This window comes from Phoenix dactylifera, chromosome 2 (genome assembly GCF_051530095.1).
Source record: "Phoenix dactylifera cultivar Ajwa chromosome 2, Ajwa_hap1_PhDact_Kaust_v1.1, whole genome shotgun sequence".
Taxonomy (NCBI): Eukaryota; Viridiplantae; Streptophyta; class Magnoliopsida; order Arecales; family Arecaceae; genus Phoenix; species Phoenix dactylifera.
In genome coordinates this window covers 52,035,326-52,056,663 of record NC_143191.1, presented here as the reverse complement: position 1 = coordinate 52,056,663, position 21,338 = coordinate 52,035,326, and the positions used below count along the sequence as shown (strand labels likewise).

Here is a 21,338-nt window from a genome sequence, read left to right as displayed (position 1 = left end):
ACTCTTGGCTATTCAACCAGAACTTCATTGTCAGCTGCTTCCAATCGCAAAGCATGGGGCCAAGCATCTCCAGCCATTGTATGCCTAGAACGGCATCCAACCCCACTAACAGCAACGTATAAATGGTCACCAAAAACTTCTTTCCTTACAGCTCAACCTCCACAAATTGGAATATTTCTCGGCATTGGAGGGTTTCTCCATTCACGACTCAGACCCCAAATTTCACCGTGGCATCTATAGGCAGCTGAAGCAACTTGGCAACGTGATCACTCACAAAGTTATGGGTTGACCCACTATCAATAAGGATTGTCAATGGGTGTCCTTGGATGTGAGCCGTCACCCACATCGTTTTCGGCCTGTTCCATCCCGATAGTGCATATAGTGAGATCACCGGGTGTGCGTCGTCTTCGGGCTTGTCTTCAACGTAGTGCTCAAGCTCGCCACCGCTAGATCCTTCCATCTCCTTCACTCGATCCGCTTCTATCAAGTAGACTTGAGGGGTCTTGTACTGGTGTCCCGGAGTGAACTGCTCATTGTATTTGAAGTAGAGTTCTTGCTCCCGGTGCTACTGCATTTCCTCCCAAGTGATGCGTCGGATTAGTGTTGGAGTAGGGAGTCGTGGTACAGCTGTGGGCGCGGTTGGAACTCTTGGGGCGCTGGTGATACGAGGTCCGACATTGCGTGAGGCGTTCCGCTTCTGCTATAACCTTTCCTCCCTCATGCGAGCAATCATGATTGCTTCTCGTAGAGAATGGAGCTGCCTCATGTGCACCTCTTCCGCTATCTCCTCCTTGAGTCCTTCGACGAATGTGCCGATAAGCGCATCCTGTGGCCAGCCTTGGACTCGGTTGGCCAATTTTCCGAATTCTTGTTGGTATTCCCTCACTGTCCCCTTCTGTTGAATACGCGATAGCCTCTCATTGAAGTTCACGTACTCATTGGGCCTAAACCGAGCCAGCAGCTCCCGCTCAAACACCTTCCACGTGATTACTATTCCCTCATCTCGATACACCCATCGTAACCACTGCCACCAGTGGTTCGCTTCCTCGTTCAAGTAAAACGAGGCTGCAGATACCCGTCGGTTGGCTGGGATGCCTTGGTTGTCAAAGTATTGCTCTGGTCGATCGAGCCATACGATCAGATCATCCCCGGTGAACTATGGGAAATCCATCCTCGGATGGCGTTGGCCCCCGACGTAATCCTCCATTCGCCCATGACATCCCTCCCATGGCAACGAAGGAAACGAAGTTGGCAGCTCCAGCGCGGCGGTGGTTGCTGAACTGAGATATGAAGATTACGAATAGTCTCCAAGACTGCGGTGAAACGCCCCTCCACTCATGTTTCCAAGCCGCATAACTCCTCCTGCATGGTGCTCATCTCTACTTCCAAATGCTCTATCCTCTCTTTGTTCGACATAACCTAGCTCTGATACTAGATGATAGGTCCTAACTAGAGAAGGAAGGAGTCAAACTGGAAAGGAAACTCTCTTTATTACAATGCTCCTCTTCGAGTGAGAGCAAGACCACATGGCATTACACCAGAAAATATTACCCTACTCCCCATCCCAAACCTCCAGCTTTTATTTATGCTAACAAGCATAACTAACCAACGAAATATCAGGTCTATCAGCTTTTTTCGTGCAAAAGATATAACCTCTGTCTGGGAGAGACCGAGGTATTCCAACTAGAAGAGAGTAGGAGAGCCATGACGATAGCTCAGGAGAGTGGAGAGAAACTACTGGGCTTTCCGAAGGAATGAAATGGCATGGAAGGTGGGGCCTCCGGGGGAGTCCATGTCACATTATGATGGTATGTTTGTCACGTTTCACGTATTCTTTATTTCGTTATCTAGTTTTGTTTTTTTCAGAAGGGATCAAGAGATGTGCTGTAATTGATACGGATGTTGAGGTGATTTCTCAATTATGATTTGGTGAAAAGGTGTTAACGATCAGTCATAAAATTAACAATTGTGATTTGGTGAAAAGGTGTTAACGATCTACGTTTGCAGTAAATCTAACTTTAGGCCGTAACTTAGGCTGCAACTAGATTGAATTGACCACTTTTATGATATAATTTATCAATAATTTAAGTTGTTGATTAATTTACCAATCAAATTTTATGTAAAATATATTTTTGATAATGTTCGCATGTTGTTCACTATTATTTTATTGCATACTATGTCTATGATACGATCAAGCAATTAATTTATATATGTTTATTATGATTTCTGTTTGAATTACTTGTGACCTGATTTGATCCGGCAAATTCTATAGATTGATAGAATTAACATTAAATCCAGCTCAATCCAGCGCCAAGGGAACTGGAGTTGGTTTAGGTTCAATTTTTTTTTTGACCCGACTCAAATATGGATTAGATTTAGGTTGCGCCCATCCCAACTCCATCTCAACCCACTTGCAGACCAAGCTGTATCAGCGATACCTTTCGGCAAGTTTCATTGAACATTCTTGCCATATATCGCTGTGACCTCAACATTTCACAATAATATTCCAGATGTAATATATGGATATGAAAATACAATACTCGCACATAGAGGTGTTAATGAGTTGCATCTGCTTCCAGGAGCAGCAAGGACTCTGGCAATACAACAATATTGCTGCGACCAACTACAACTGCCTTCTGCCTTGTTGCACCACTCCATGATAGCAGTTCTGGATATCTTTGTAAAGAAACTGCATGAAACAAAACCCAAACTAGCCTTCAAATAATGCCCAAACTTTTATTGATAGTAAGGCTGCAAATGGGTCGGATTGAGCCGTGACCCGACCCGACCCGACCCGAATTAGAGGACCCGCAGGGCCGGATTGCATCCTAAAATTGGACGGGTCTGGGATTACCGAATCTCGACCCAATCCGGACCCGACCCATTGTTTTTCGGGTCAATTTTGGATCGTTTACCCAACAACCCGATCTAACCCTACCCAAGCCCGTATTACCCGTTTGATCCCACAGGCCGCAGCCGCAGGGGAGGAGTTCAGAGTGCTTGGAGATCCAACGGTCCATATCGCAAAATAAGATCAATCATTTTTTCACGCACCCTAGACCCGAACTGGATCCGACTCGGACCCGAACCAGACCCGAATTTGTTGAGTCGGGTCTGGGTTATACATGGACCTGATCCGACCCAAATGACTCATTAGGTCAAAAATTGTAGCCATGGATCCGACCCGATCTTTAATCGGGTTGGGTTTAAGTCGAAAATTAGGATTCAAACAAGAAATCGGATCAGGCCGGGGTTACTGAAGACCCGACCCAATCCGATCCAACTCATTTGCACCCCTAATTGGTAGTTTGCAAGGCCTCTAAGATCCTTAGGACCAAATCATCAGATACAACTTTGGTACAACTTTTTAAAATGGTATGCAAGGTAAATTCTGATATGGATATGACTGGAAAAGCTATCATGACTGGAGGTAGGGTTTTTGATAATCAAATATACCTTTGGAGTGTGCAGGGTACAAATAATGGCTGTTAGCCTTCCATTGCGAGCTCGCCGATATTTAGAAGATGAAATCCATCAACATCTTTTTCAATACTGATTTCCCTTAAAACTTTCTCTTCATTTATGTGTTTTGGCAAGGAAGTTGAACCAGTATTCCTGAAGGTAGGGTAAATCACACCTTCTGTCAAACCTATATTAAATACAACTAACTTATATGGAAAAAAAGGACGAATATTTGGGGTTGTGGTGAACTAATCTCCAGTGTCATTCATGAAATAAAGATTGATTTGGCAAGTTTTATGGTAGTCCAATATAAACCCAGCTTGAACGAGTAACATTAACTATGAGTAAACAAAAAGAAACGTTATCACAGCAGACAAGACATGCAATAGATGAAATCAGAAAGCAACGCCATAAAATAAGAAAAGTAACCAAGGAAAACAATACCACCATAGCACATGAGAGAAAGACAAAGGTCTGTAAGGTCTGCAAAAGAATGGAAGGATAAGTAGCTACAAATACATGAAAGGTTGAAAGGAAGGATACCCCTTGCAACCAAATCAAATGACCAAGTAGTCAAATTCCCCTGTCCATTTTACTTATGCTTCTTCTGTGCAAGTTTGAAGCAGCGTATCGTCCACCTTACAGGGGATGTGATTTTTTTTTTCCTTTTATTTTCTTTTTTTGTGGGATGGACATGTTTATGGGCCTGATCAGTGGATAAATAATTCATATCATTATGCATAATTTGTACTTCTTTTATACTTGGCTATCTATAAAATGTGAAATCAATGCCTTTGCGCAAACTAATGGATAACTATGTCAACTTAATTCTTCAATGCCCTTTTCAAATATCTTCTAAGTTCTTGTCTTGATCCTCTGGGGCAATTGCCATGGAAAACAAGTATATCAATGTCAAAGCTGGAAACATCCAATCTTCACAACATTTTTATTCATATTATAAATTTTTCAGCTCAAATTTCCATCGTAGAGATTACATTGATCGAATTCAATTGGGCTCATATTCGTATATCTGACACTTTCTCTCCCATAAGAGTCTTAACTAAGAGAAGCATGAAAGATTCATAGAGCAGTCTCTATTTACAGCTGTGTGTGACTCCAAGGGCCCAAGAACATCATTAAGAGTGTTAACTAAGAGAAGCATGAAATATTCAAAGTGCAGTGTTTATGTACAGCTCTATGTGTGACTCCAAGGGCCCAAGAACATCATTCTTCTTATGGGGTCTTCGAAGCTTGACTGCCGATGAGCTTTCTTCGACTTTGGAGAATCACATGCCTTCTGAATCAGATCTGTTAAGGAAATCGAAGCGGAAGTATAAGCCTTCCTTGGTTTATCTTCAATAACCTGCTTCATCTCTATCCCCAAATCGCCCTCGCCCGTCTGTGGTGGTTTCATTGATCTGATACTGAATTGATTAATGTAACGCAGCTCAGAAGCATTGGTGAATTTGAATATTTATAGGCAAAGTTCTGCAAGTGGAAGAATAGCTGTCATGGTGACACATCATGGAGAGGAATGCTATCATGTCCTCATTGATCTATCGGGATAAGATATACCTACCACTGTCATTGGTGCGATAGCAGAAAAGAATAGCTGCTCCAGTGGTCCCATCTTTCTCTGTTCATTGGTCTTCTTTTTTCCCATCATCAAGCTGGACTCCATCTACTGGCCTAGTGGCACAAAAAGATAATGACAGCAAGTGAATTATTTCAATGTAGCTCGATCAAAGTTACAGGGATACTCACTTTCCACTGTTCCTTCCACTATTGGCATTTCCAGGGAAACTTATTGGGCAATTCCCCAGATATACCAAAATTTTCAGAGGATAAAATGAGCTTTACTGCAGCTACCAAGCATCAAGTGAATTTTTCATGCATCTATTCAGATACAGTCAAAATATTCCAGTAAGTAATTCTACTAACAAGTCATAAGATTATGATTTATTTTTTACGTTGCATAACCAAGGACCGAAGCAATCATTTTGTGCTCCTACCCTTCACCTTTTTTACTGCTTACACCACATCTAGTTTTCTTGCTACATTTACCTCATAATGTAGATAAGTTCCTTTGTAAATAACCAAGGGCACACATCTTGTTGGCTTCCATTTTCGGTTCGTCTCTCACTTTTGTTGCTGCACATCTTTGTTTTCTTGTAACAAATACTACATACTCGCAATAATTTTCCTTAATAAAAAAGAACATCTGTCACATCCAACATTTCATGCCTTCACCAGTGCCTACTTCCTCCTTTAATTCTGGGATATCATATTTACATGGTATGGTTCAATTTGAATCGCAGACTTTAAAAAAAAAACCTTGAGCTTGTGTTATCAAGTAAGCTGTCAAGGTGCAAACAAGGTGCAAACATTCTATCCTGCTGGCGAAGACCAAGTGCATAAAACATGTGATAAGATTATGATCGATGCTTGTTCTTTAGAATACGAATATTATCCGATTATAAGGAAGTAATCTTTAGGGCACTGTGTAAAGCCAGGGCGAGAGTTGGAGAGAACAATTGGACAGATGAAAGGTGCTTGTAATTGTTCTGTGATTCTCCTTTTCTTCTGTCAGTGACAGCTGCGATCAACATACTTAATTCATTCAATGCAAATGTTTTTCCAAATCTATTATCTAAGATGCATGTTGGGTATCTTTGATGTTAATGTCACATGGCTACCCTTATACTATATCAACATTGGCAGATATGAGGTTATGATAGTTTCCTACAAATACTTGCAGCAGCTGTCATAACAATTTCACTTGATCATTTGATAAAAAAAAGAAAAAGCATGGTATACAGTACCGATCGATGCCTGCCGATACCGGGCATACCATACTAGTACCGGTACACCAGTGTCGGTATGCCTGGCATACCGCATACCATACTGTACCGACACTCGGTACGCTTATGCTAGTGCGACACTGGTACGAAGTCCGGTATCGGTACAGCAAACCTTGAAACAATGTAGACTCATATGTAGACACTAAAAAACTACTGACCACTGTGCTTATGGAATCAATCTCCTCAGTTAGCCACTCTAACATCTAATCAATGCTCAAATCCACGATTAACAATTACATCATGTAAGCACAGGGTAGCAGCTATTGGTTAAATACATAACAAGAAAGCTTAGATCCAGTCCCAGCTAACATTTCGCAGTTTGATATGCTTCTCAGATACAACTATTTACCTAACATCAACCATCGGCCTTCTTCATCCAGTCTTGGGTGGTGCTAGTTGTGAAACCCCTAGCTTAACAATTAGGGATAGGTCCAACCTGGGAGGCCACCCAATTGTCCAGCTTATGAAAATAAAGCAGATATAATGCTTTAAACAATTTTGACAACACAAAATGGGAACATTTAGCACAAATACTTCAAAGAAGCTTGCCTCGGTAAGAACACTAATAGGTTAACAAATTATATTTTCATTAGCATTTCTTTCTTCCAAATGTTATTAGAGAATTGATTTCATATCAGTCTGCTAGATGTACCTGCATTTAAAATGGGGCATATTTTATTCTGGAATAAACTTTATCATTGTGTAAGTTTATAAGATCGCTGATGCGCTGCATCAATTTTCAGTAGCTGGCCTAAATGCGCCCAAACTTATCAACAAGATTTCTCTCAATCTGCATTCTCTTTTTCATCAGCAATGTATACTTGGATATAAGCTCTCTGTCTCCAGCAGGGATTGCAAGTTTTGCACTGAGCGATGTTTTATCCAACTTGTCCTCGTACATGCATGAGATGGGAACAAAAACACTTTCTTTATTGCACAACCACCCATGAGCTGCCCTCAAGGCAGCACCCAGAGAAGCAGAATCTGTTGCAAAAGGCACAGGATAATCCATCATTGCCTAAGTGGATGCAATAAAACTCAATCCAGTGTAATATGTAGAAAAGAAAAAAGGGTGAAACATTAATCTTTATCCAATGCTAATTTTCCAGTCTTAATAATGAACCAGATAGTACACTATTTTGGTGGTATCATCTATGTAACAGATGATACATGGTTTCAAGAAAGGACAAAAACCATAACAAAACGAAACTTGTAGTTGTTATAGATGGTAGCAAATAGAAATGATATGAATTAGAAGCTGTTAGAGTAACTCAAAGTGAAGAACTTAGCATAATAAGATTCGGAAGAATACTGCATGATAGACAAAATATACATGTAGAGGATGAGATGAGAAAATACAAAAGTTTTTAATATTTTTCCCTTTTTGCCAAATAAAAAGTGACAACTGCAAAATGCAGCGACTGATATTTTCTAATGGAAGTTGGTTTGCACTTTATACTCTTTTATATCTCTTCTATTAAAGCTTAGTAGTTGGAGATGAATTAACACCACATTTTTGGCCTTGTATCATAGGAACCACAAATCTAATAGATAACATCAGAGCATGTGTCAGAGATGTGCAGTATGGTATTTCTTTATGTAATGTAAATTGCTTCCAATATAATATGGAGTCAAGTACGACTGTCAGGTGACTTCTCAGAAGATTTAAGCACTGGTTGATCTGAATGCACGAATAAACTATTCAGCCATACACATCTCAGCTTTTGTCATTTTCTATTAAGAGTCCAATAATTATTAATTTGTATGTGCTACAAGTATAGTAAGAATAAATGACAATTTAATCAGCTAAAGGAATACATACAGCTAAGAAACAGTAAGCAACATCTCATTGCATTTAAGAAGGATCAGCTCTTCTACATACCAGGTCTTTGGACTGTATAAACAGGACAGCCAAAAATATTTGCAATCTCTTTAAGTATGCATGCATTTGATGATGCCCCACCAGTTGCTATTATCCGCTTGGGAGTTGGCATACCAATCCTTTCTGCATGACCACGCATTGAGAGAAATTGGCCTTCTATGATGGCACGCACCTAAATCAATAGTAGTTGCTAGCCTTTAACACCTCTTGCATTTAAAGTTCGTGAGTCAATTAACGAGATTTAATATTATGCAGACCTCAGAAGGAGGATCAAACTCCTGCACCTCATGCTCTTTTATTTCACCTAGTGAGTCACAACTTAAGTTTTCCAGAACATATCGGTGGCACCCAACTGAATACCTTAGTCATTCGCATGTCAGAAACAATATTTTTAGCCTTGCATTTGAATAACCCTGCAGGCACTAAAATAATAATAATAATGCAAAGAAAGGGGATACTATCTGTTAATTACCCGGCAGGGGAGGCAATATTTCGTGCTCTTTGTAGAAAAATCCTAACTTTCCACCTATTGCATAAAATAAAAGAATAATCCACAACAATATGAAAGAAAAAATAACAAATTTTTCAAAGGAATAGGGGCCTGAAGCTAGCATTCTAGGAATGATGAATAGCAATAACCTTAAACATAATCATGAAGTCACATTCATTAATGAAAAAACATAATATAAATGCATAGATAGAAAAAAATAATGCAAAGACACAAAGGAATCTGACATGATGAGTTTACTTCTAACAGCTAATATCTGACCAGAAACTAAATGAAATCCAAAAATAGTAAGATAAAGCATTGGAAAATATGATGCTTTATATTTATGATAATGAAAAGGCAAAGAACTTATAAAGAATAAGAAGGAACCAAACAACAAAGATGGTTTCATGCATGAAAAATCATGCCTTACCACGTAGCAGAGCCAGAAAAATGTTGAACTTTCACCCTATGCAGTATACTCTAAACCTCCCAATACAGAATGCAGTTCATGCTTCGAACATGATAAAGGAGACTTTCTAGGTTCATTGCCTTAAGAAACCCATCTAATGGGAGAATACATAAAAAAGATGATATCAAAGAAATTAGCTTTAAATAACAAGCATATACCATTTAGAGGAGGTGTTTTTTCTAGATACTTGTTGAAAACATCCCAAGAGCGCTCTGCATACTGATTGCGCACATCTATGACCATGTTGCAAGTTAGAGTTGGTGAGAGGTCACCAGAAGAACTTACTTGATTAGAATCGACAAAAGTAATCATAGTTACCTTCTCGAGTTAGAGAACCATTTTTGTAGACCAGCATTACCATATAATATGTTGGATCAACAGGATTAGGGAAAACATGTCCTTCTAGGCTTGGTTGAGGCTCACTAGTTATCCCAAAGACCTAACAGCCATGAGCAGATAGTATGCACAAAAGATTAAAATATCCAGTATTTAGATATCGCAACTTATTGTATTGCTGCTACTTACAATATTAAGAATGTAAACAATCATAATCAAAGAAATTTAGATATCACAACTTACTGTATCACTGGTTCCAAGACTGATTGCCATATCACCAGGAGAATGGAGAGCCAAACCTGTGCATGATTAGACAACCATGTGGTGACAATGGTGATAATACTAATTTAACCAAAGTTCCTTTTAATTTTCCTTAACTTATTCACAATTAATTAAAAGAAATACTGCTAATAAACATTAAATATTATATATATATATATATATATATATATATATATATATATATATATATATATATTTATGAAATGCTTGGAACTTGTGATTAGCTGAGAGCAGAAAGCACTATTATGTTTAGGGATTGCTCCATCATTAATAAAATATGTGGCCGGATTGCAATAGATGCCATTATCCATCAACTAACACCCAAGTGACAAAATACTTAGTTATTGAAAAACTATCATTCAAGCTTCATAAGAAGAAAATGTTCATAACAAAGATGCATATCTCATTTAGTATCTTGTTTAGTGTCAGATGTGTGGTCCTGTGGATTGAAGGCTGTCTATTTGATCTTTGAAGTTATTGAAAGATATCACGACAAAATTTCTTTATAGCTCACCTACATATACCAATGAACGACACACTTCAGCAGCATACAAATTTGTAATATACAAGATTAAGAGTTAACAGAGTGGAAGAATAGATAAAAAAACATTATCAAGCACCTGCCAAACTATTAGGATTATCCCCAGACCACTGAATAATTAGACAGCTGTCTTTAAACTGGAACCTGCAAGGATTTAATGCAGTTAAGACTCGTTACTCGCATAATAAGAAATAGCAAGATACCATTCACTATCTTTAAGTCTTATTTGATTTAGACGACATATAAACATCACACAAAATGCAGAGAAGGGTACCAACATCTAAAATTAAAGCAAAATTTCAGATGATAATACCATGTGATGGCACTACTTCATTGTGACATCTTACAAGCTTAGTGTTGGACAGCTATCATTTTGCATTGAGAAGGAAAGCAAAGTTGACTCAGTATTCAAATAAAACACTGAGCACCTAAATGACAAAAGTTGGGTAATATCAAAAATCACCAAGAGGCAGTTAAACTCTACCAATTTATTAAAATAGAAAAATATCAATGTTTAGGACAGATTTGAAGGACCAAACTTTGCCCACTACTACAAACTCAAGAAGTTCCAAATAAATAGCAGAGATAAGGATTTCATTGCCTTCCAATAGCTAGTTCTATTTGGTTGAGTATTTATGAAAGATTCATCAAAACCACTTTTAATGATTACTTGAGTTTCTTTACTAGCACACTTGGTTCTTGCTCACCATGTTGCATAAGGATAATTTATTTCTTTAAAGAAAAGCTGTAGGAGAGGGGATTTAAGCATTGTACTTCATTTTGCAGAGAATAGGGTCTTTCATGTAGCTGTAAAATTTAGGAACAGTGATAGAGTGCTCCACAGTTTTTCCCACCTTCCCTTAAAAAAGAAAGAAAGAAAGAAAGAAGGAAAGATTTATAATACTTAAAATATAGCATGATGGTACTTTGATACTGTGTGACATGGACTCAGGTTTTTGCATTGGGTTCAGGTGTGTGTCTAAGTCCCAGATCCGTTTAATATCTAAGAAATTCTTATATAGCCATGTCCAGAGTCATACCAATGTCTGTTTTTAAGTGTAGGATGCCAGTACTTTAGGCTAAATCAAAGGAACAGGGTATCATAACTTTGATATATACTCTGAAGAAGATTCAATACATCCAGGGTCAAGACCAGTTCTTTCTAATGGAATGGTCATCCTCTTAAACAAAAGTAAATGGCCTCACATGGAGGAATGTTGACAGAATAACAGCTGCAATGGTACTCTAAAGTGTTTATCCAAGAGATTCTTGTTAATCATAATAATGGGTCATCTAATATTCTTAACAAACTATGTGAAATGGAGACAAGTCAAAAAAAAATTTAAAAAATTTAATGCTTCCAGTATAAGGACCTAGATCAAGGTTAGCCGAACCGGTAATGGGACCCGCACGGGTTGACTACTGATTCGGTACGGTACCAGTTTGGTATTGGGTGAACCAGGTGCCTAGTTCACCCCGGTTCGGCGGACCATAAATCCAAGCCTTTTGGAAAAGGGAGGGAGGGGGCGAATTTGTTCAAACCGGTGCGAACTGAGCAGTTCGCACTAGTTCCACTTTGAATTATCTAGTGCTGCTCCGAATTGTTCATTCAGAGTGGTTCACAATATTTTTCGAAAATATCGACCAAACCATGTCAATTCGGTTCGGTATGGGTGAACCGGACAGTTCGGCTCGGTTCGGCAGACCATGGCCTGGATATTAAGAAATCATGACTCTTGGGGCAATGATAGTATCCTTTTGAACATTGTCTTAATTTAGTAATTCTCTTGAACACTTTGATGCTTGTAAGAAAGCTAAATTTTCGTGTTGTAGTCTCTAAGTGCAAGTCAAGAGAAATATCCCAAACCTCTATCATGCAGAAATCAAATCCAACAATCTTTACCGAGACGTTTTTAGTGCCTACCATCCTTTGAATCATAACAGAAACATAACCGAAAAAATCATTTTGGACAGAAACTGACAACATTTTTACAATAAATGCAGTAGCAAAATGAACATAACAATCACAAATAAATAATCACAATTCTCACAATGTCTACCATACTAAATACGCAAGTGCTAGTTTACATATTTAGCAAAAAAAATAAACAATTATGACAAGCATACGACTCACCTCTCAACAAAATAAGGAGCTATCAGACCAGCAACTGCATGAGCTGGTGCCAATTTCCCAAGTTTTTCTTCTAAACCTGGTGCTGTTGCCTACCAAAGAATGTGCGAATAAGCAAAAATGGAAGTTATGACCATCCATAACTATTAAGCTAAAGGAGTAATAGACAAACCTCCAATGCAATCTTAGACCAGACACGTCGTTTAATATCCATCAGGTTCATCCCTGCTCCATCCGTCTCATCAATGCTGGCATGGCCTCCAATAAGAAGAGAGGCCATGAAGGAACTAACAAGTGAGATCCTCTCAGTGTCATTGTAAACATCTGGTTGTGTTTCAAATATTTTCCGAATCTGAGGTCCTGGATATCTCTCATGAGCACAAGACCCAGTAAGTTTTGATAACTCGAATGCGCCACCCACAGCATTTTCTATTTCTCTGCACTGTGATGTGGTGCTACAATCCATCCATATTGGTGAGTCCTTCAGAGAGAAAGCATCGCCAACATGAGTTACCAAAGGTTTACAAGGGTCCAAAGAGGCCAACATGGCTTTACTGCCCTTCTTCCAGTACACAGTGCCATGTTGCTGTGCACTCCCTGAAATGGCTGCAACTTTTCTGTAGTCCACTTTTGCTTCTAATTTTTCAAGTAAGAGGTCCAGAGCCTCCACCCACATCAAGGTAGGGGAAACAATCCTACCATCGACCATGGGGTCTCTGTAGACCCCATCTTTGGTGTTGTAGCGTGGCAATTCAGAATCAAAATGGACAAATTCTGAAGCAACAATAACAAGGTTGGCATCCAGCACTGTTGCCTTTAGTGACCTACAGGCAGAGATTGTATATTTTAATTACATAAGAAGTATGCTTTACATTGATCTTAGAGGATCTGACATTCTGCTGTGGGGGAAACACAAAAGTTATGCATGACCAACAACAGATAGCCACACTGCTCAGAAAAAGCTAAATATCTTAAAATTCTATAAATGCACAAAATCCTGGAACTTAGTGAGCAATATGTTTCTTTTCTATTATAAACATGTAGAGAAAAAACAAAAAGTTGCCCAATACTCCTAAGTTATTCCTAATAATCAAAATAACGAAATATACAAGAGGAGCTATAGACTAATATCCTACTTAATATTACTGAAGTACATGACATCACTCTTGCATGTCATACCTAAGGGGCTTTATATTCTTTAAAACTGAAAGAATTTCTTCTTACTGATTTCACTAGCAGCTATTCCAAGAAATTTGATTGCCATATTAGTATAGTGAGTACAAAAACCCATGGGTATAGGATCTATAGTACCAAATCAAGGAAAATTGGGATCAGCTGGTCTAGGTCAAGACTATTGATTCTAATGCCATGTCTTATTCCTGAAAATTTCTTTCAAACATCACCACATAAACCAACAAATGAAAATCACATCTAAATCAAGTAAATGGCACCAAGGTTCCATCACAATGGTCTCCACATCGAACCATTATCGATCATTATAACGGCCATTGTTTGGCCCAACCAGTGTGATTTGCAGTTATTTTATGGCATTGAAACGGGCAATACGGAAAAAGAACAGCATTAGTGTGTGACTCAATGTTAGTAAAAAAAAAAGTTATATATTCAGGTGACACTAACTTTTTGGAGGGAAAAGTTTTGAAAAATTTGAGCTTTGCGAATAAATGTTATTTTGTTAAGAAAACAGTACAAGTGACTGCATAACACTAAATCACCTATTGTAACAATTCTAACAGTGATTATCTTTCTCCCATGATTATATATAACATAACTGAGGGAGCCCCAGACCACGATAACGGGCATCATTTTAAACCACGAATGATACATAATTCATCACTTCTTATAATATTGTCGTGCTTGTGCGAGGGAAAAAAACCATCTCTCAAAGACTCAGTACACAAATTATCCGCATAAAAATACTAGCAATTGCACAGACGTTCAGACAGAAAAATCAAAACAATAAGCATGAAATCATCCAAATCAAGGACTAAAACACTGAATCGCAATAAATTTTCCATTCAAAAAAGGAGATTGTGAAGAACAACTTACTGGGTAGAGCAGTCAAATCCAAGGAAAAGAGAATCCTTCGGAAGAGTGTAACCCATCGCGATCCACAACCCCGTCTCAGAATCTCCGAAAGCTGGAAGAAGTGGAAGTGAGTCCCGAATTAAATGGTCACTTGGCAGAGAGATCGGAGTCGTAGCTGATATAAGCTTTTTTTTTTCCTTTTTTTTTCCTCAGTGAAGAAATGGCTGAGGGATGGAAAGCAATCACTGTCCAGATAGAGATGTGGGAAGACGGAGAAGGGCACAATGTCAATACCTACACCCGGTGTACCAGATCAGCGGTACACCGGCCAATAGTATGTTGCCACATGGACGGTTTTTTGTCATCCCCACCCGCGTCGCCGCTGAAGCAGCGGGGGTTATTCTTGAGAGGCGCCGCCAGCGGCGGGAGGTAGCAGGGCTTGGATCGGTAGGATTTGAGGAGATCGTCAGCGTCGACGAGGCCAGTGCGGTGACGGACGGTGTAGGAGCGGAGGGGGGGGGGGGATGGGATGGGGGTGGTTCCTTGGTGACGCATCGGAACCATGCGGGGTCTTCTTCGAGGAAGACGGTGGTGCCGCCGACGTTGAAACCGGACCACATGAGGGAGTCGTGACTGAAACCGAAGACAAGGAAGCTGCAGGGGGCGCGGCAGCGGAGGACGTCGAAGGAGATGCGGATCTCGGCGCGGAACTGCTGGGGAACGGCGCTGTGGTGGCGTAGTGGAGGAGCGGAGGAGGGCGTGGTCGCCGGCGCGGACGAAGCTGGAGACCGGGAGGGCACCCGCCAACAGCGCCGCCGCGGAGGTCTGATGGCCGGCGCGCTTGGGGACGGCGTAGGGCTGGCGGCGATTCTTGGAGAGGTTCGCGTGAACGAAGCGGACGATGTCGGGGCGGATCGAGGCCTTGAGGACGTCCGGGAGGGGGACGGAGTTGGATCCGTCGCAGGCTATGTGTTGAGGACCCCGCAAACACCGCCGTTGGATTCCACTACCAAGAAGAAGTCCGGGCCAGCAGAAATCGAAGGAGGATCATGCCAAGAGCAAGCTCCGTCACCTTTGGACAAGCTCGGCCAAGACAACCATGGCCTGCAGCAACCTTCCCATGCGCCCATGCCGCTACCACACCTTGCAGCAGTATGGTCAGCGCCTGCTAAGCCACTCTCTTGCACTTGCCAATACCCAACCATACTTCTGCAGCCATCCCAGCCCTTGTCAGCCACTGCAGCAGCCTTGCCAACACTCAACCATGCTCCAGCAGCATCCATTGTCGCTACCACACCATGCAGCAACATGCCCAGCGCCTGCCCCAGCATCCAACCGCCTGCCAGAGGCCTGCCAGCGCCCCCAGCAGCCTGCCACAGCACTCCAATGCCCCAGCAGCCCTGCCAAAGCGCCCAGCAAGCCAGCTAAGGGCCTGCCCGATCTAGGCCAAGCCTTGGACGGCCTAGGCCCCGTCATTTGCCCACTTCCATTAAGTGCTTGTTCCTCATGAAGAGCCTATAAATACACCTTGAAGAGAGCTTAGGAGGACCTATCTTATATCTTAGATATTTGCTTTGTATTCAGCCTAAGGGCTTGGGAGGGCTTTATCCTATTGTATTCGGTCTTGGGGTTTATCCAAGACTTTGGCTAGGAAAGATCAATCATAGTTTTCTCTAGATTTATTCTTGTAAGCTTCATTTTGGGAATAGAATCAACCTTAAGCATTCCTCTAAATATCATTATGCTCCTTGGTTGTTTTCATCAAGCCAAAGGACGAGTCAAGTTGCAACCAGTAGACATGCCCTTGTCTTGATTCCCACGACCATTCGAAGAAGTGTGTCAAGTGTTTCCAACAAGCCAAAGGTCGGGCCAAGCTGCAGCCAGTAAACCCGCCCCTTGACTTGTTCTCTACGGCCTTCCGAAGGGCGAATATCAACCGGCATTACCCACATCGGCCCAAATCAGCAACTTAACGAGGTGCGCACAAGAAGCACGAGGAGAGAATTTGGTGTGGTGGCTCCAGGCCAAAAGCCACCCTCTATCATTGGTGCTTTCATTGAGATCTTCATTGGGAAGATCTCTTCCAAGAGGTAACGCCTACAACCCTAAAAATTTCAGATTACACATTGGGTAGAGTTTAGGTGCCTTACCTTTCTTTGCATACCTAGAAGTGAAGTTACTTCTTACTACCTTCATATTACTTGTTGAACTTGAGAGGGGATATATTGGAAGTTATTTTGCATGCAAGTAGTGCTCAAATTTCTGCAACATATCATTCTCATTTGCAAAAGAGGTGTGAGCATTTTTTTATAAGGGTTTGATTGAGCATTGTCGTGTTAACCCATGGATAGCTCAAGAGGAAAGCTATTGGTAATACCTCGGGCTATTTGACCCAACCATTTTGCTGAAGGGTATATTAGGGGCGGCATAAAGGGAGGCTACTGGTAGTACCTTGTGCCCCTTCTCCAACTTCGGTGATTCAGAAACTAGCATTGCTTCAATCAACCTATTGGGTTGTGAGGATCTTCATGTTTGTAAACTTTGATTATAATGAAGGAAGATCGAGTGGTGTACAACCCATTTTCATATAAAAAAGGAGGGCCGGATCATTCCTTGGGTGACGGGCCAAAGGAGGTTCAGAGTGATGACGTGGGATGAAAATGCACGGCTTAAGGCCCTAGAAGAAAGTTAGGCACACTTGAGCCGAACTCTTGAAAACCTTTCCTCCACTCTTAGAGAAACTAATGAGAGCCTAGAAAGGTTGGAGAGGAGTCGGGGAGAATGAAGGGGGAAGGATGTATAGAAAGTTTAATGAAGAGGAGCATTGGTCATACGCCTCTCGGCGGGGCCAAATGAGGGATCAAGAAGCAAGGAGAAGGGAAGAAAAGAGACGAGAAGAAAGAAAAGGAGTTGGTGGAGAGAAGAAGAAAGAAAAGGAGAGTATGGCCCTAAGCAAAACATAAAGAAAAATATGAGGGAGAACATGAAAGGTGAAGATACAATAGAGGGCCGGTTGATGATGATAAAAAGGGAGTTAGAGGAGGCCCGAAAGCGTATGAAGCTTAGGGCAAGCCATGATAGTATGAGACAACCCGAGAAGAAGCTTTTTTATACTCAAAAGCTTGAGGACCGGCCCGAGGAAGCCAAGATGAAGCAAGAGGAGAAAGTGCAAACATGCATCAAAGAAAATTTCAGCAACCATGCATCTTCTTCCTTGCAACCAAGAGCACCTTCGGAGACCAGTAAAGAGGTTAGAAGTGGCAACGAGAACCAACCTGAGAAAGTCAAAAACTTGGCAAGAGAGGAGCCACAAGATATTGAGAAAAGGGAGCTATGCTCCAAGTGTGGAGATTAGTGGAGCCCGGGGCACCCGTGCAAGACCAAGCAAACATCTCTCTTAGGTGGGGATAGCAAAGATGAGGCCGCCAAGCCTGAAAATTCAGAGGAAGAAAGTGAAGAGCTTGAGCATGATGATGGGGCCGGACAAAGTACTAAAAAGGAGGAGACCGACCCCCCTTTGCATGCCTTGTTGGGGGTAGAGAGACCGTCCATCTTTCAAGTTTCAATGAATGTGGTACCTTGGCCAGCTTGACAAATTTTGCTCTTTATTCCTTTGATGATACTTTAGTCTCTTCCCGACCCATGGAGAAACACAAGGAACATGTGGAGGTTGTGTCATCCATCTTGGAGAAACACCATTTCTACATCAAATTCTCAAAGTATGCCCTCACCCAACCAGAATTTAAGTGTTTTGGCCATGTTATTTTAGGAGAAGAAATAAAGGTGGACAAATAGAAGTTCGAGGCCATGGTAGATTGGCCTTTGCCCAAGGTTGTGCCACCATTAAGGAGATTTTTGGAATTGACCGGCCAACATCATGATGAAGGCAACCAGCAAGAAGAGGAGTTGGAGGGGCTACCTCCAAGGGTTAGAAGGTTGCTTGAAGCTGTCCAAGGGGTCTTGAAGGAGGAGTAAGGAAGAAGAAAATTATAGTAAGTGTTCATTCAATGGAGAGAAATGAAACTACTTGAGAAGACTATGCCAAAGTTATCCGGCGGTATCCACACTTTATCCTTGAAGACAAAGATAGTTTTCAAAGGAGGAGAAATGTTGAGAACCCCCACAAACACCGCCGTCGGATCCCACTACCAAGGAGAAGTTCGAGCCCGGTAGAAGCTGAAGAAGGATCATGCCAAGAGCAAGAGCAAGATTCGAGCCAACTCCTTTGCTTGGAGGTTTGGCCGAGCCTTGGTCATAGCCCATTCACTTATGGCCGAGCCTTGGCCAAAGCCCCTATCACTCTTGGTCAAGCTCGGCCAAGACAAACTCGGCCAAGTTAAACTCAACCAAAACAAACTTGGCCAAGTCAAGCTCGGCCAAGACAACCATGTCGCTGCCCATGGCCCGCAACAACCTTCCCATGCACCCATGCCGCTGCCACACCTTGCAGCAGCATGGCCAGCGCCTGCCAAGCCACTCCCCTGCACTTGCCAATGCCCAACCATGCTTCTGCAGCCATCCCAGCCCTTGTCAGCCACTGCAGCAGCCTTGCCAACACTCAACTATGCCCCTGCAACACCCATGCCACTGCCACACCATGCAGCAGCCTACCTAGTGCCTGCCCTAGCATCCAGCCGCCTGCTAGAGGCCTGCCAGCGCCCCCAACAGCCTGCCCCAGCGCCCCAACAGCCCTGCCAAAGCACCCAATAGGCCAGCCAAGGGCCGGCCTAGGCCCCCCCTTGGCCGGCCTAGGCCTTCATTTGCCCACTTCCATTAAGTGCTTGTCCCCCATGAAAAGCCTATAAATACACCTTAAAAAGAGCTTGGGAGGACCTATCTTATGTCTTAGTATTGTCTTTGCTTTGTATTCGGCCTAAGAGCTTGGGAGGGCTTTGCTCTATTGTATTCAGTCTTGGGGTTTATCCAAGACTTGGGCTAGAGGAGATCAATCATAGTTTCATCTAGATTTATGCTTGTAAGCTTCATTTTAGGAATAGAATTAACCTTAAGCGTTCCTTTAAATATCATTGTGCTCATTAGTTGTTTTCATCAAGCCAAGAGATGGGTCAAGCTGCAACCAGTAGACCCACCCCTTGTCTTGGTCCTTACGACCATTCGAAGGAGTGTGTCAAGTGTTTCCAACAAGCCAAGGGTCGGACTAAGTTGCAGCCAATAGACCCGCCCTTTGACTTGTTCTCTACAGCCTTCCGAAGAGGCGAATATCAACCGGCATCATCTGCATCGGCCCAAATCAACAACGTAACGAGGTGCGCACAAGAAGCACGAGAAGAGAATTTGGTGAATTTGGTGCGGTGGCTCTAGGCCGAAAGCCACCCTCCATCACTATGTCGCCCTCAAGGGTCTGGACGGCGACGAGAGGGCGAACGGAGGTCATGGCGGCGGGGTAGGGGAAGGAAGGGCGAGAGGTTAGGATTTTGGTATGAGGGAGTCCAAGTGGCGGAAATGGATTGGCCCGTGTACCGCTGAGCTAGTACACCGGGCTAGGATATGATTTCCTCTTAACATGGCGCAGATGGCATTAAAAAAAGAAAGAAAGAAAGAAAAGTTATCCACAATAATAACCTTTTATTGCAAATATTTGCATTGGATTTGTAAGATAAGAATTTAATGTAAGAATATTTTTATAGTTGATTTATAACAATAAAAATATTTTAGTAGTAATCATGTTATTTGTGGGAAAAGTTTTAAGAGACAAAGGAGTTATATGCTATATGAAAAATGTAGAGTGGGGTTTCCAAAAATATATAATTAATAATATTTAAAATTTTAAGAAGGTTTTTTTTGCATGAATGCCTCCTAAATATCAAATTTTGCATAAATACCCTCCTAAATTGATATTTGCATGTATATCCTTATAAAACACTTGTTTTGTTATTCTACTCTTTTTTATTCTATTTTTGTATATATAGCCACACCATCTAATGCCGTTAAAAATTAACAGTTTCAAATTAAAATAATTAAAATATTCTTAATGGGTAGATGTGCAAAAAGAAATATTTATAAGGCAATCGCGACAGGGAAAAAAAAATAATTTCAAAATTTTATTTATTTTTAATTAAAATAAATATGGTTTTTATTAATAGTGTTAGAAGAACCGTTATATTAGGGATATTTATGCAAAAATAGTGTTTTATGAGGATACAGAAATAAATATAAATTTTAAGAGAGTATCCATGTAAATTTAAATTTTTAGAAGGATTTTTATGTATTTTTTTTTTTAAGAAATAGCGTCAAATATCTTTGTGCTGTTTATCAGCAGTAAATACATGTGTCTTTTTATTAAGTGAATGGAACGTAAAGAATGCAAAGAATTATTTAGTTTTATTATCATGTGATGACTTTTGATATTCCAACTATAAAAGTTTATTCTTTGCCTTCTTTTAGATGGGAGAATGACTGAGACTTGATGGAAAAGGAAGGCAATTTGAGCGCAAACACAATACAAAAGCGATAGAAAAGTAGAAGGCCTTGGAAAAATAAAGCAATAAGAAGAATATAATATATATATATTTGGTGATGCAACATAATCTAAGAATTTAAATGCCACTATCTTTGGAAACGAAGCCATGATCATCTTGACAGCATCCAAGACAAAAAGTATGGTGACTGGAATTTACATGCTCTTGACAGCGTCCAAGATAAAAGTATGATGAGGAATAATAAATGAGAGAATTATATATATGATAAAGACTACCAACATTCTGAAATTATAGTAAATAAGAGTTCAATTGTATAAGAAGTTTCCCGGCTTTTACTGTTGATTAAAATGATAAAAATAAGACGGCGAGAAAAAAATTATGATATAACCAAAAAAAAA

General features: G+C 40.9%; 1 protein-coding gene across 3 annotated transcripts; it reads right to left on the bottom strand.

Moving 5' to 3' along the window:
* Positions 1–4,810: 4,810 nt before the first annotated feature.
* On the bottom strand, positions 4,811–14,934 carry LOC103718618 (xylulose kinase 2). Of its 3 annotated transcripts, none has more exons than XR_015975811.1 (12): positions 14,522–14,733; positions 12,627–13,278; positions 12,458–12,546; positions 10,403–10,467; positions 9,744–9,799; positions 9,483–9,603; positions 9,323–9,397; positions 8,678–8,731; positions 8,463–8,557; positions 8,206–8,377; positions 5,042–5,151; positions 4,811–4,950 (listed from the first exon to the last, which is right to left on the bottom strand). XR_015975811.1 is itself a non-coding variant. In XM_017845592.5 (12 exons), exons 2-12 carry the CDS (start codon positions 14,575–14,577, stop codon positions 7,075–7,077), a joined length of 1,668 nt encoding a protein of 555 aa, XP_017701081.2. In that variant the 5' UTR covers positions 14,578–14,612; positions 14,795–14,934; the 3' UTR covers positions 6,977–7,074. The 3 variants fall into 3 exon arrangements, 2 of the variants coding, with proteins under 2 accessions (XP_017701081.2, XP_088573025.1); XM_017845592.5 differs by lacking the exons at positions 4,811–4,950; positions 5,042–5,151 and adding exons at positions 6,977–7,307; positions 14,795–14,934 and having other exon boundaries at positions 14,522–14,612; XM_088716899.2 differs by lacking the exons at positions 4,811–4,950; positions 5,042–5,151 and adding an exon at positions 6,977–7,307 and having other exon boundaries at positions 14,522–14,753.
* Between the last annotated feature and the right edge of the window lie 6,404 nt (positions 14,935–21,338).